This window comes from Platalea leucorodia, assembly GCF_965183815.1.
Source record: "Platalea leucorodia genome assembly, chromosome: 2".
Taxonomy (NCBI): Eukaryota; Metazoa; Chordata; class Aves; order Pelecaniformes; family Threskiornithidae; genus Platalea; species Platalea leucorodia.
This window is the reverse complement of record NC_138824.1, coordinates 123101779-123115797: the sequence shown is the minus strand read 5'-3', so window position 1 is coordinate 123115797 and position 14019 is coordinate 123101779. Positions and strand designations below refer to the sequence as shown.

Sequence of the window (14019 nt, the reverse complement as noted above, 5' to 3'; positions counted from 1 at the left end):
TTAGAAATATTTTCTTGTATTTCGGTTTGAATCTTAAAACTCCATTTTATCTTTTGAATGAAGGAAACATTCTTAAATACCCTAAAGTCTTCTCTCAGGACCAAAGAAACAGAATCTCTTGAAAATCCTTCTCAGTATATACAATTGTCTGGGTCAGATACCAATAATTTAGGCACTTTAGTTCAGATAACTCTTGCAACACAGACTTGATCGGAGATTGGGTTAGACTACCTCACTCAAGCGCTCAGTTTGGGCTGGAACCTCAAGTGGTTTGCTGAAGCAAGTCTTATGCATTCCAGATAGCTTGAGAAATGAAGTTACAGAAGAAAAAAAAGAGTAGAAGACAAAAAAATACAAATTGTACATAGACTGATGCTCACTGGAAGGACTGCTGGGATTATTCACTCAAACATTTGTCAAGTGATTCTATTTATTATTTATGCACAATTATCTTATTTGCATCATAAAAAAATTATACGGCATCCCTATGAAAACTACAGTTGTTGGTTACTGTTTGGTCTAAGAGTTTTCTTTCTAAAGGAATATAAGGGGCATCAGTCACTGGAGCATTACAGTTTCATTTGGCCAGACAGATATCAACTAGTTAATAGGAAGTGTTGGGTAAAACACTGATTAATTTAGGTATTAATCACCTCACCTAAATTTGCCTTACAAAAATAAATTATAGTGAAGCAAGCTAAAATAAATCAAATGCTAATAAGCACAAGTCTATTTTAACAGAATTAATATAAGATGTCTTAACTTCATGCACACAAAACCTGACTTCATTCCAAATGAAATTGTTAGTTATGCTTCTGTTATGGTTTTATATCTATGGCAACGGTAAATCATCAATTGAACTTCACTACTAAAGCATTTAGAGACAAGGGTGGGGAAGGAAGAGAGATTTTTACCCTAAAGAGAACTCAAACTGAAAGTAGCACTGAAAAGTGGACAAAAGTTTATACACCAACAACACAGTAAAAAGCTGCCTTTGAAGATGGCGCAGACTTCTCCCCATTTATTTGTTCTGTCAACCAGCAGCATTCCTTCAAGCTCATTTCACAAACCTCTCCCTCTCCACTTACACCTTTTCATGTCTGTTTTCCCCATTATGTTAATTGACTGCTGTTAGAATGTGGGGCTGCTTTAATTCTTTGATATCAACTCTGTTTATTGCTACTTCCCATTCCATCAATGTTTCATATAAAGCATTTCATTACATTCAATATAGTGCAATTTATGCACTAAAATAAAAACAGTGGGGATGGTGAAAGTGTTGCAAGACATTTCATAGTCATAGACTGCTGTACAGTACCACTATTAAATCAGACACGTCTGATGGACAGTTGTAGAATGGCAGGGACTTCCTCTCTCCGTGCAGGAAAACTACAATGCTGCCAAAGGGGATATTGCTGAGGCAGACTATGAAATGCCCAGGAATTTATGTCTCCAGTCAATCAACAGCTAATAAAGAGCTGTGCAAAGGAGGCCGTTATCTAAGCTCTTCCTGAACTAAAAGGATGGCTGCAACAGGAACTTGTCAGTGGGAAGCTGTAAAGACTCACCACTTGGACAAGGGCATCACAATAGTGACAAAAGACAAATGTGGAACAGGAATCTTATGTTTCAGCAGCAACTTCTAGAGAGTCACTGTCATACTTGGGGGGGGGGGAACTAAAAAAAGCAAGGGGCCTCAGCTAATCGTGCTGAAGCAGTCATTTTGTGCAAGTACAGTCCTGATATGCAACTCATTTCCCTCGCATAATCTACACAAGTGGATACGTACCGTACGTATGAACAACAGCAAAACATGCAAATTCTAATACTTTACTACTTCAATCTAGGATTTCAGACTTCTTTAACACCAGAATATAGTTATAGGTTGGCTGTGGGAAAAATCCCATTGAAAGGAGGCAAACGTGCTGGCCAAACCTAATCATACCTCAGACCAACTCCACAAACATCTCCCTGACAAAGAAAAGTCTACAAAAGCACCTAATTATTTGAGGTATTTGGAGGTTTCTTAGGATCTTACATAAACAAATGCACAACCTTATCCCAAGTCTCTAACAAATTAAGTATGTCGCATCGCAGTAAAGACTGAGTGCTAACATAAGCTTGTAAAACTAATTTTTGAAGGTTATTAAAACCTTCAAGAATCATGTAAAAGTAGGGTTGCACTTAGGTATATCTGCAAGTTTCGGCTATAAGACTGAATCCAAGCCTAACAGACAACGAGATGTTTGGGCTTTCTTAAGTTCAAAAGGCACAACCTGAATACCTGTTTATCTGCTGACTGCATTTTTTTTGTGTGTATGACACAAGGTCACAAGGCCCACATTTTCACTGAGGATTGACTTACCTACAATGTTTAGTTTTGCTCAGAAATTGACATTAGGCAGCCTGACTAACTGCCTAGTGTGGCTATGTTTCCTTCACGTACTTCAACATCCGTAAGGTTGTATCATAAAACATCAGAATGGTTTATAAGCAACTTAAAGGTACTAGGAGGTTTATGATGGTGTAAATTATACCTGCCCTTGAGGACTGCACTGATTTAATTTCTCAACCACTACAATAATCACATTTCTTAAAAAAAACCTGCATGCACATAGCTAGCCTCAGCAAACAGCCAAGATCAGCCTAAATGATCATATTAAAGTGTCCATTACGAAAGAACTTCTGAGTAGAAAGTAAGGCCTGTGGGCCTCATGACACTGCAAGAAGAGGTCTGCTTGTAGTTACAAGTGGATGCTCAAGCATATCTGGCAGAGATGTCATGATATTTCAGGTGTGTTTTTAAATGCCCATTAAAATGGCTACAAAATACAATATTATTTCCTCCCACAGACTGAAAAAGCTTCTTGAACAAGAAACAGCATATCAGGCAAAAAAAGAGAAGGAGAGCAACAAGAAAATAGCTAAACTGAAAGAAGAATTGACTAAACTGAAATCCTTTGCTTTAATGGTGGTGGATGAACAGCAAAGACTCACTGAGCAGCTGAATCAACAAAGTCAAAAAATTCAAGAATTAACCACTTCTTCAGAACAAGCACATGAGAAGCTGGCTTTTGCTGAAGCAAAAGCTCAAGAAGAGGAACAGAGAGCCAGCAGGCTGGAGGCTGAACTTCAAGCCCAAAGCAGTAAGATTTCCCAAGACCAAGAAGCAATGATGGCCAAACTAACCAATGAAGACAGTCAGAATCGTCAGCTCCGGTTAAAATTAACTGCTCTCAGCCGACAAATTGATGAGCTGGAGGAGACCAACAAATCTTTACGAAAAGCAGAAGAAGAACTGCAAGACCTAAGGGATAAGATAAATAAGGGAGAGTGTGGGAACTCCACGCTTATGACCGAAGTAGAAGAACTACGGAAACGACTGCTGGAGATGGAAGGAAAAGATGAAGAGCTCATAAAAATGGAAGATCAGTGCAGAGAACTTAATAGAAAGTTAGAAAAAGAAGCATCGCAGAGCAAGAACCTTAAAGGGGAAGTTGACAAACTCAACAAAAGAATTATGGAGCTGGAGAAATTAGAAGATGCTTTCAACAAGAGCAAACAGGAATGCTACTCCCTGAAATGCAACCTAGAAAGAGAAAAAATGTTAACAAAGCAGTTGTCCCATGAGCTGGATGGCTTAAAAGCTAGAATTGGTGAGCTTGAAGCAATTGAAAGTAAGCTAGAGAAAACTGAGTTTACGCTTAAAGAAGATTTAACAAAGCTGAAGAGCCTAACAGTGATGCTTGTGGATGAAAGAAAAACTATGGGTGAAAAAATAAAGCAAACAGAAGAAAAGCTGCAAGCTGCAACTTCTCAGCTTCAGGTGGAACAAAATAAAGTGATGTCCGTTACAGAAAAACTAATTGAGGAAAGTAAAAAGGCACTGAAATCAAAATCTGATGCAGAGGAAAAGGTGTCCAGTGTTATAAAAGAAAGAGATGAACTGAAAAACAAGCTCAAAGCAGAAGAGGAGAAAGGAAGTGATCTTGTTTCCAAAGTGAATATTCTAAGAAAAAGACTTCAGTCACTGGAAGCTGTTGAAAAAGAGTTTCTTAAAAATAAACTTAAGGAGAGTACTAAATCCAGCACCTCCTTGCAGCAGGAGAACAACAAAATTAAAGAGCTTTCTCAAGAAGTTGAGAGGCTTAAGCAGAAGCTGAAAGAAATGAAGGCTATAGAAGATGATCTTATGAAAACTGAAGATGAATTTGAGTCTCTAGAACGAAGATATATCAATGAACGGGACAGAGCCAAACTCCTATCAGAGGAGCTGGAGGCTGTGAAAATGGAACTGGCTAGGTACAAATTAACAGAAAAGGCAGAGTCCAATCAAGAGCAGCGTCTTTTTAAGAAGCTCAAAGAAGAGGAAGCTAAATCAAGTCATCTTTCCAGAGAAGTAGATGCACTGAAAGAGAAAATTCATGAATACATGGCAACAGAAGACCTAATCTGTCACCTCCGAGGTGATCATACAGTCTTGCAGAAGAAACTCCTCCAGCAAGAAAACAAGAACAGGGAGTTAGCAAGAGAAATGGAAAGCCTCACAAAAGAATTGGAGAGGTACAGACGCTTCAGCAAGAACTACAGGCCCAGTCTCAATGGAAGGCGAATTTCTGATTTGCAAGTTTTTTCTAAAGAAGTCCAGACAGATTCAGCAGACAATGAACCACCCGATTACAAAACCCTCATGCCTTTAGAGAGAACAGTCATCAATGGGCAGCAGTATGAAGACAGTGATAATGAGGACAAAGACAACAATGAGGAGGAACAAACAGTGTCTTTCAAAAGCAACTCATCCATTGCAAATGCTGTGAACAAAAAATTATGGATCCCTTGGATGAAGTCCAAAGAGAGCCATCCTCAAAACGGAAAGATTCATACTAAGCAAAATGGAAACTGTGCACAGACTGGAGACCTAGTGCTAAGCCATACACCTGGCCAACCTCTTCACATAAAAGTAACTCCAGACCATGGACAGAACACAGCAACACTTGAAATAACTAGTCCTACCACTGAAAGTCCTCACTCCTACACAAGCACGGCAGTTATACCCAACTGTGGCACTCCAAAGCAAAGAATAACCATTATTCAAAACGCCTCCTTAACACCTGTAAAATCAAAAGCAGCAGAAGCTTACACGAGCCCAGAGCAAGTAATTTCTCCTATTACTATGGCTACTTTTGCAAGATCTCAAACTCCTGAATCATGTGGTTCTTTAACTCCTGAAAGAACAATGTCCCCTTTGGCTTTACCAGGCTCAAGTTCTCAGGAACAAATACTCTCCTCAGAGCCTTTGGAAATGGGAGCCAAGCATGCCGTTTTTAGAGTATCCCCAGACAGGCAGTCGTCATGGCAGTTTCAGAGATCTAACAGTACGGGATCAAGTGTAATAACTACTGAGGATAACAAAATCCACATCCATTTAGGAAGTCCTTATGTCCAAGCTCTCACCAATTCCAAGCCCATCAGCCCTTGTAATGTGGTGCAAGACAACAGAACTACAGCACTAGCTAATGGCCTACCCAGTAAGCCCACCAATAAAATCACCAGCAGTATTACTATCACACCAACAGCCACTCCTCTCCCACGGCAATCACAAATTACAGTAAGTAATGTCTATAACTGACCCCCATCCATGCTGTGACACCCTTACCAGCAACCCATCCTGTTTTTCATCCCAGCAAGAATTATTTGGAACAGCCCCTTTACTTTGGGAGAGATCTGTGCATGAACTATACAACAGTATATGGAACTAACGTTAAGTTTTGCCTGCTTAGTGTTATCAAGTGTGCACTTACTGTATATCTTCTCATTGAAATACAGTTATGTAAAATATTTAGTCTTGCACTTGTATAAATGCATCTTTATGTATTTCCATTTTCAAAATAACTCACATTACTTTTGACTGCAACCTGCCTTGGTAAAATATTTTAACATTACAAAAACAGTAAATAATTGATTATTTTTATCATTGCTTGCAGAATATTTTTGTTCGTTATGTGTGGTTTGTATTTTTTTGCATGTACGGTAGAATTTGAATTAAGCCATAATATTGCTTGCTAACTTCAGATAAGACTTGATTCATTATCTTCCCCGCTATTTCCCAACTCCTCCTAGTGCACTCATTTCAGATACTTATCAGTACATCACACACAAACACTCAAAATATTATGTGTTGTATCTCATTACAAATTTATGATGCATACATGATATGATCCAGAGCACAATCACCACTTTTCCTCCCCATCTTTTTTCACACTGGTTAAAACTCTTTTTAAACCTTCCTGTAAACCTTTCTTGTAAGTGAACTGAGTTCAGAAGCTTATATCACAAAATGATTCTCCCGAAACAAGGCAAGCATTTTTTTCCAATACAACAGAAAAACCGCTATCGGTTAGGTACACTGTAAAACAATAAACAGCAACACTTACATTCCTAAGGGATAACTCAGAAGTATGGCTTCACACATAATATTCCAATTTCATCTAAGCTCCTAGCCATCAGCTCAACATACAATATACATCACACAGGTACACTGAAGAAGAAACAATGATTAGCAAACTATGGCACACCTTCACGTTTTTCATATAATAGGCAGAGAAAGCTTGACAGAAGCATGAAGAAGTAGTACTAGACAAATCTCCAAACATGCACACCTCTACAACTATGGTAAATAGGAGTACCATACAGAATGGACAAAACAGGTTAAGGTATTTCAATGACAAATACAGTATTAGTGCCTAAGAAAAGGACAGAGATGTAAGCAATTCTGCCCGTTACACATGTGCCAAGCAGTCAGTCCTAACGTCCCAAAAAATATCGCTAGCAGTGGACCAACTTCACACAGAATGTAAATCAGCCCAAAAGACCTGAAATACACTTCCAAATGTCTCTCTTTCAAAAGCTGTAAACAGCAAATGTAAATTGGAACAGCTGCTTCTTATTCTAAAAAGTTAAATGCCTATGTATCTTATGCTCTTGGGGAGGAGGTGTATTTAAAAAAAATTCTACCTCCTTATCAACAAGGAAGTTTGCAAGTAAGCAGAAAGTCCTTATTCATTAAACCCATATCTTTATTCTGTTTACATTATCTAGAGAAAAAAAAAAGTATAACTTAGCAACTGATTCAGCAAAGGACTTTGGCACATGCTTTCACGTAACAAGGGGACTTTTACCATTTTAAGTCCTTTTGATGGACAGGAATCTAAACTATTACAACTGTAGGTAATAACTAATTTTAGAAGGAACAGTTTCTATTGAAAAGCAAAGCCCACCACCCATACACAATTTTCTCAATAAAATTAACAACGGGAAAAAAAATATTAACTTATATGTGATAGAAATGGATATAACAAATGTATTACAGTTGAGCAGTGGCAATTTTAAAAAGACAAAATGTGGACCTGCACAAGCCTAGCTTAATGTCATGCTGATACAACACTTCCTGAAGTTACTGGGCTTCATAAGAGGTCCTTCCCACTTGTTTTGTCTCAGTTTATCTTCACTTACGGGAAAAGTGAGATCTGACTAAGATTGGGTCAGAACAAGTACACGGTCTTATCCAGCAAAGCAACTTTGGCTCGCACCAACTTCAGCAAAAGTTACTGATCAAGACAGGAGCCAGCACTCAGGCAAGTCAAGATTATAATAATTTTAGAGTGTGCTAATTATACAAACAAGTTACTTAACTACATTCAGGTTACACATTCTTAACCGCAGGGTTCATTGAAAATTAAAAAGCAGTCCACTCAAAACACGTTCTCTGCACATCTTCTACATATCCTGCTGATCCATACCCAAGATCTCTGCAGGGACACATTACAAACATGGTACTGAATAACTGTGTCGGAAGTACACACTTGCCAGTATACTAACAGACACCAGAGTCTCCAAAAATTAAAGGATTAACAGTTGTCCTCCAGGAGAACTAATATTTTCTTCAGTTGGACTTAAAAATCTTGTAGGGAAAAAAAAACAACCAACATTTAATTTCATACCTGCACTGCAAAATACACAGACATGTGTTGACCATTAACCACCTGGCCATCTATTACAACGTCTTGTAAAAGAAAAGCACAAATCAGGACATAGCAATAAGCACACTTAGTCCTTTGGAAAATTCCCAAGCTATTATGAATACAAAATCTAGATGAGAGTTCACACCACTTACAAGTTTAATTATTAAACAGGACAGTACTTCTGTTCCTTTCTTAATCCTTACACTGGTGATGTTTTACCAGTAACTGTCCAATTAACAAAAGACAAAGGAAGCAGCCACTCATGATCATTAACTCCTAAATAAGAAGCATCACCATTGCCTGTAAATGAACTTGCTACGTTTCCTAAAAACACACCTTGATTAAGGGATGCTTATATTCCCCTGCTGATGAAACAAGCTATGTGTAGATCTTAACTGACTTCACAGTGGAATTTTTGTCATTCATTTCAACAGATTAAAAACCAAATAATTATTTTCACTAAAAATAAGGTTTGCAGAATAAAACCTGTTCAAATTCCCAAGATCTAGTTCAAAGCACACAGCAGAGTAAACAAACACCTGGATGCATTTGTTGAGAGGTGAAACTTACTTAATTGTTTGAACAGAAACAGAAAAAATTTTCATGATGAGGGTGGTGAAACACTGGAACGGGTTGCCCAGAGAGGTGGTAGATGCCCCATCCTTGGAAACATTCAAGGCCAGGCTGGATGGGGCTCTGAGCAACCTGATCTGGTTGTAGATGTCCCTGCCCATTGCAGGGGGGTTGGACTAGATGGCCTTTAAAGGTCCCTTCCATCCTAAAGCATTCTATGATTCTATGAAATAAATTAGCTGTAATTTTATCATAAAATAACAAATAGGAAGCATAGCTTAATAATAATAAGCAAATTACCTATTTACAAATTAACCTCAAGTTGTTTAGATCACCACTTGGTATTTCACATTATTTTCTTTTTGCTGAGTGGGAATATTCACCTACTTCCTTGACAGGCAAAGAGAAAACAGCAGAGCAAGGAGAAAACTAAATGAGTTGCCTGCAAATTGATTTAAACACTCTGAACAAAAATATCAAGCATAATCATATTAAAATTCCACCAAGTACGGCAGCTTTTCTAGGAATTTCAAGCATTCCATAAATGGTAAGTATTGCTGTTAATTTGGAGGCTGAGATGCTTTTGTTTTCAGCATTTGCCCAAAAGCGTAAAATCTGACAGGTATGTAATGATTCAACTAAATGTCAAAGGGAAATATGGTCACAATGTAAGTGGCACATATCAGAGGGATTAAACTCTGAAAGAGAGCATAAAAGCAGTTTTCAGCAGATCATAATATCAACCTTTCTCTTTTCCAAAACTCTTAGCAAGCATCTCCTCTGAAGTCTAAAAATCTACTCTTTCCCCTGGATGTTGAGTCCCTCGGAAAAGAAAGGGAGAATTAACTGATTTAAAAAATGGAAGAAGTTATCAGCCCACTTTCCTTCATCTTTTCAGTTTTATTTCAGTGAGTGACCAAAGGAACATAAGCAAGGGCAGCACAAACAGTTTGGTGCTCAGCATTTAAGTCATTCTTTTTATGTGATTAAATATTTCAGAAGAAATATTTGTAGTTCTTGTCCTTACAGGGAGGATGGATGAGGGGAGGGAGGGAAAAAGAGGAAAAGAAAAAAAGAAGATAATAAGAAGCAATAATGGTTTTCTGAGAGCAAAGTGCCCATCCATCAACTGAGAGGTAGCATTTCAAGTTATTTAAAAACCTCCCTCAAGTAGTTAATTAAGAAATAGAATTTACAAAAATTACAGGAGCAGCCAGCTAGTCTTCCTGATCCAAAGCACAGTAGATGATATGGTGTCTGCGGACAGAATGTAAGGCTGTAATAAGAAAAAAGATCTGTATGTAAACATCTCACGCAAGGCTTAAGAAGGTGCGCTCCCCACACTGGGGAAAAGTAATCAGAAACAGAGTTGTACAGCACTACTTGCTCATTAAGATTAAATGGATGCTGCTGGTTAGGTGGTGGAAATGGAGTAACCATCTGCAGGATGACTTTGTCCCTAGGAAACAGATATTGAGACAGGCAAAACAAAAAATGACAACTGCCTAATCTCCAGGCTTAAGCAAAGACTACCAAAACATTATGTTACCAAGAAACAGAAGAGAAAAAGATCTTACGGTTCAAGTACAGCACAAGTGGGTGTACAAAGACATTTTAAAATTAACATCAAGTACTGTAAGCGGGAAATTGCCCCCCCCCCCCCCCCGACAAACCTTAAAAATTTAAGCAGCATGATGTGTTTTCACAAACCCGCAGTCAGTGGCCCCAAGATGTAGCTGAATTCTCTCTGCTAGCACATCACCCAAAGTCCCACCATACTGTGGGCACCCAGAAAGTCTCAAACATCAGAGCTGCCAATGGAACATGATTCATATATATATATATAAAAACAAATATATATATATATATTTAAAATAGGACTCTGATCAACACACTTTTAAATGTGGCCTTCACAGAGGAAAACAGCCTGCTCCCAGACAGAAAAAAAGCTGTGATGGTAAAAGCAGAGGGTTCTTTTTCCTTCTCCAGGCAGAACAGATTTGGGCTCAACCTGGTTACCCCCACATACTTCTTCAACATATATATTAACTAATATGAGAAAAATGTATTCAAAGCTTTTGAACAGACAATACTGAAGACATTTTCATGTTAAAGGGTGTGTGCATAGGTATGAGCACAGTTCCACACATCTTTAAAATCTGCATACTTAGAAATATTCAAACACTATATCCCTACCTGCCCACAATCTGTATGGAATAAGACCTGCTGCCAAGAATCTACTCAACAAACAGCAGCACAGCTTTAAACTATGTGAACTGATGATCTCACATAGATTTGTAAAATAATGTATTACATAAAAACACTAACAGTTAAGCAACAGCAGAAACATTTCAGTGCCGGTACTACCCTCTCCTGGACAGAAATAATGTTGCAGTGTATCTAGTATTCTTTAAAAAGGCCATACTACTACTCTTCTTAGGGACCCTAGGTGCCCTAACACGGTGCCTGAGATCCCTCCTTGTGTCAGGGGGCAAAGGGAGGAGAACTAATAACAAGCAAATGTTCATTTCAGAGAACAGCAAGCTGCACGGCTATGTAGATCAACCAGACCCAAGTAAATCCTTGTCCTAGGGGAGCTGACCTACAACATACCCTTACCTTTCCCTGCACCTTGTCAATTATCTATTAAACTATCTTATGTTTAAAAGATTATCACATTTCCCAGTGAAGACATGCCCCAAGAAAAGCAAGGCACATAACAGAACTTTAGTAATTAGGAATACAACTTCTGCCTCCAACTCTGTTCAACCGTGCTTCTTTTCCCCACCACCAGAAAGCAGATTTAAACTTGGTGTTCAGGGAATAAGACCATGGTGACACATTTAGGTACATGAGTGCAAATCACATGTGTCACATATATGAAAACTATTTCTAATATTAATATGACCTATTTGACAGAAAAATCTATATTATTGAAATCAAGAGTGCTATAATAGGCCAAGTATCAGCAGAAGAGTAAATATCGCAGAAAACAGGGCTTAGAAGGGGCCTCAGGACATTTTCCAGCCTATTCCCTTACTACAACTTGACTTAAACCCCTCCAAACAAATGCCTGGTTCATGCTGTTCTAAAAAACTTCTGCAATGACAATTTCACAGTTACCCCAGGAATCTATAACAGGGCTGAAATATCCTTACCATTAAGAGTCTTGCTAGTTTCTAAACTAAATTTCCTTTGCTAAATTGTAATCCAGCATTTGCTTTCCTATCCTTCCACTGGACTTCGAAAACTATGTTCTCTGCAACAGGCTTTCACATACTAAAAGACAATTATCATGTCTTCACTCAGTTTTGTTTTCTCCAGATTAAACACACACAATTGCTTTCCCACTTAATAGCTCAAGTACTACAACTGTAAGATTACTAATCATTTTCCTTCTGCAGAGCTGTTTATAATGGTGTGACAATGCAGTGCCCCAAGCCAGACAATACTCTGGCTAAGGTCCTACCAACATTAGTAAGTATAAGGATTATTTATACTACTCCTGCTTACACAGCTCAATATAGTCATGCACACAAGTGGGTTGCATAAAAGGAAATGCAGAGCAACTGAGAATTTTCCCTCTGGATTCCTAGAAGACAGATGCCAGGACCTAGTGAAAGAAAAGGAAATAGCCGAATGCCCTGTGCAGTTGAAGAGGCCTAACCAGAAGTTTCAGCCAAAGCTGTCTTGTTTGGAGACCAAGGGGAATATTCGGGTTTATCACTTAATCTTAACTCATTCTCACTTGCAGACCTGGCTTATGTTCTGACTGCATCCAATCATCCAGGAACAAACTTAAGTCTGGCAAGAGGCACACTTGTTCACATACAGATATGTGGACTTCTGTGTAAAGGATCTTCAGCACCATCCCCTGGCCACTTTCACTAAAGTTAAAAATTATATTCTCTGTTGCTCAAATTTCTTAAACTAAAAATTTAAGTAGTGAGAAAGAACCTTATCTAAAGTTATTTCTCCTAGATCAAGTTCTACAATGACTGTAGAAAGGTAAATAAGAAAACTTTCAGCAGAAGTACTACATGCTCCTCCCTATTTAAATGAATACAGTTCAAACAGGAAGCAAAGCATACATCATACTTCCAGAGCGGGGAAAAAAAAAAAAAAAATTAGGACCAAAGGCAGAACTACTACTTGAACAGCACAGAAACATTTTCTCTCTCTGACGCCCCTCACCCCCACTTGCCTTAGCCCACTCCCCAGAAAGCAAGCATTGTATTGTGGTAAAATACCTGACAGCCCATATAAATAACAGGTAAGCCACCTCTGTGCCTGTGGGGAAAAAAACAAAGCTTGTATGGAATATATATCCTGATATTTCAGAGCATGCTTTCACAGTTGACTTCCTGAAATTAAGAAGGGCCATTTTCACAGTCACATGTGAAAATTCCATAATTGTCACCCGTGAATTGTTTATCCCTGTCCCTAAAGTACCTGCTGTCATTCACTATGAAATAACAAACACAGCCACAGCATACAAGTTCTCGCTCTAACACCCTTTTTCCTGCCAATTCCTGTGACAGGTGATTGACATCTACTTCAGAAGTTAATTTAAAACTGAGGAAGTTAAAAGATCCTTAGGAAATTCTAGCTTTCTTGATTCTTAGGTCATTGCTTGCCTTGAAAATGAGCTCTAACTTATTTCTACAACTGTAAGCACTACTGACAAAAACTTTGGTATTTTCCAAGCCCAACACCTTAAGCTAATACAATGCTGTTATATTTACAGAGTAACACACCACATAATCTTCTTATTTCAGAAATGTGGCTAGTTTAATGTCTTTGGGGTTGGTTGCCTTTGTTGTTGCAATAATTATTTGCCAATATTTACTTAACTGTGTTTAGACACATTAAGTAAAGGAAAACCACAGAACTACTCAGATAGGTAGCTCCTGGGTAATATTTTGTTTCTAGGGATGTTTTGAGAGCACTGATGGGAAGTCACAAGGGCTCTCCAGAACATGAAAGGTAGCTCAGCTTGGTTTTTTAAGGATAAACATATCTTATTTCCTCTTCTATCACTTGGAAGGACAGCAAATATAAAAAGTAGCCTACAGATGGGAACTGAAGGAGCCATAACTAAACAGCAATGATCAACACAGAGCCAGCAAATTCAGAATACAAGTGCGTGTCAAAAACAGAATGGGGGAGACTGAAAACCATTCATCTTGAAGGAGAAAACGAATTGGTAGAAAGGGTGCATACATTTGAAGAGATTTGAAGAGATTCTTGGTGTACTCACAGACTTCCCATACATAGATAAGAGTTAAAAATCAAATTGAAAAAGCCCACCAAAATCTATATATAGGGCATTCTTTTTAGTCATTCAGGTCTGCCCAAAAAACAAAGTGGACATCCCAACACACAAGCATGCCATAGCCAATGTATCTGCTTACATGCCTCTACA

The 14019-nt window shown here is 38.3% G+C and overlaps 2 protein-coding genes across 4 annotated transcripts in view; one reads left to right on the top strand and one right to left on the bottom strand.

Annotated features, from left to right (window-relative positions):
* CMSS1 (cms1 ribosomal small subunit homolog) overlaps positions 1–14019 on the bottom strand; it is a 245938-nt gene that overhangs the window by 221602 nt on the left and 10317 nt on the right. The window lies entirely within an intron of this gene.
* FILIP1L (filamin A interacting protein 1 like) overlaps positions 1–14019 on the top strand; it is a gene marked incomplete at its 3' end in the record, with an annotated part of 82575 nt that overhangs the window by 60039 nt on the left and 8517 nt on the right. For all 3 annotated transcript variants that reach the window (XM_082304040.1, XM_082304041.1, XM_082304042.1), the window contains one exon: positions 2854–5608. In XM_082304040.1, the coding sequence (XP_082160166.1) occupies positions 2854–5608 (2755 nt within the window). The remainder of the gene's footprint in view (positions 1–2853; positions 5609–14019) is intronic.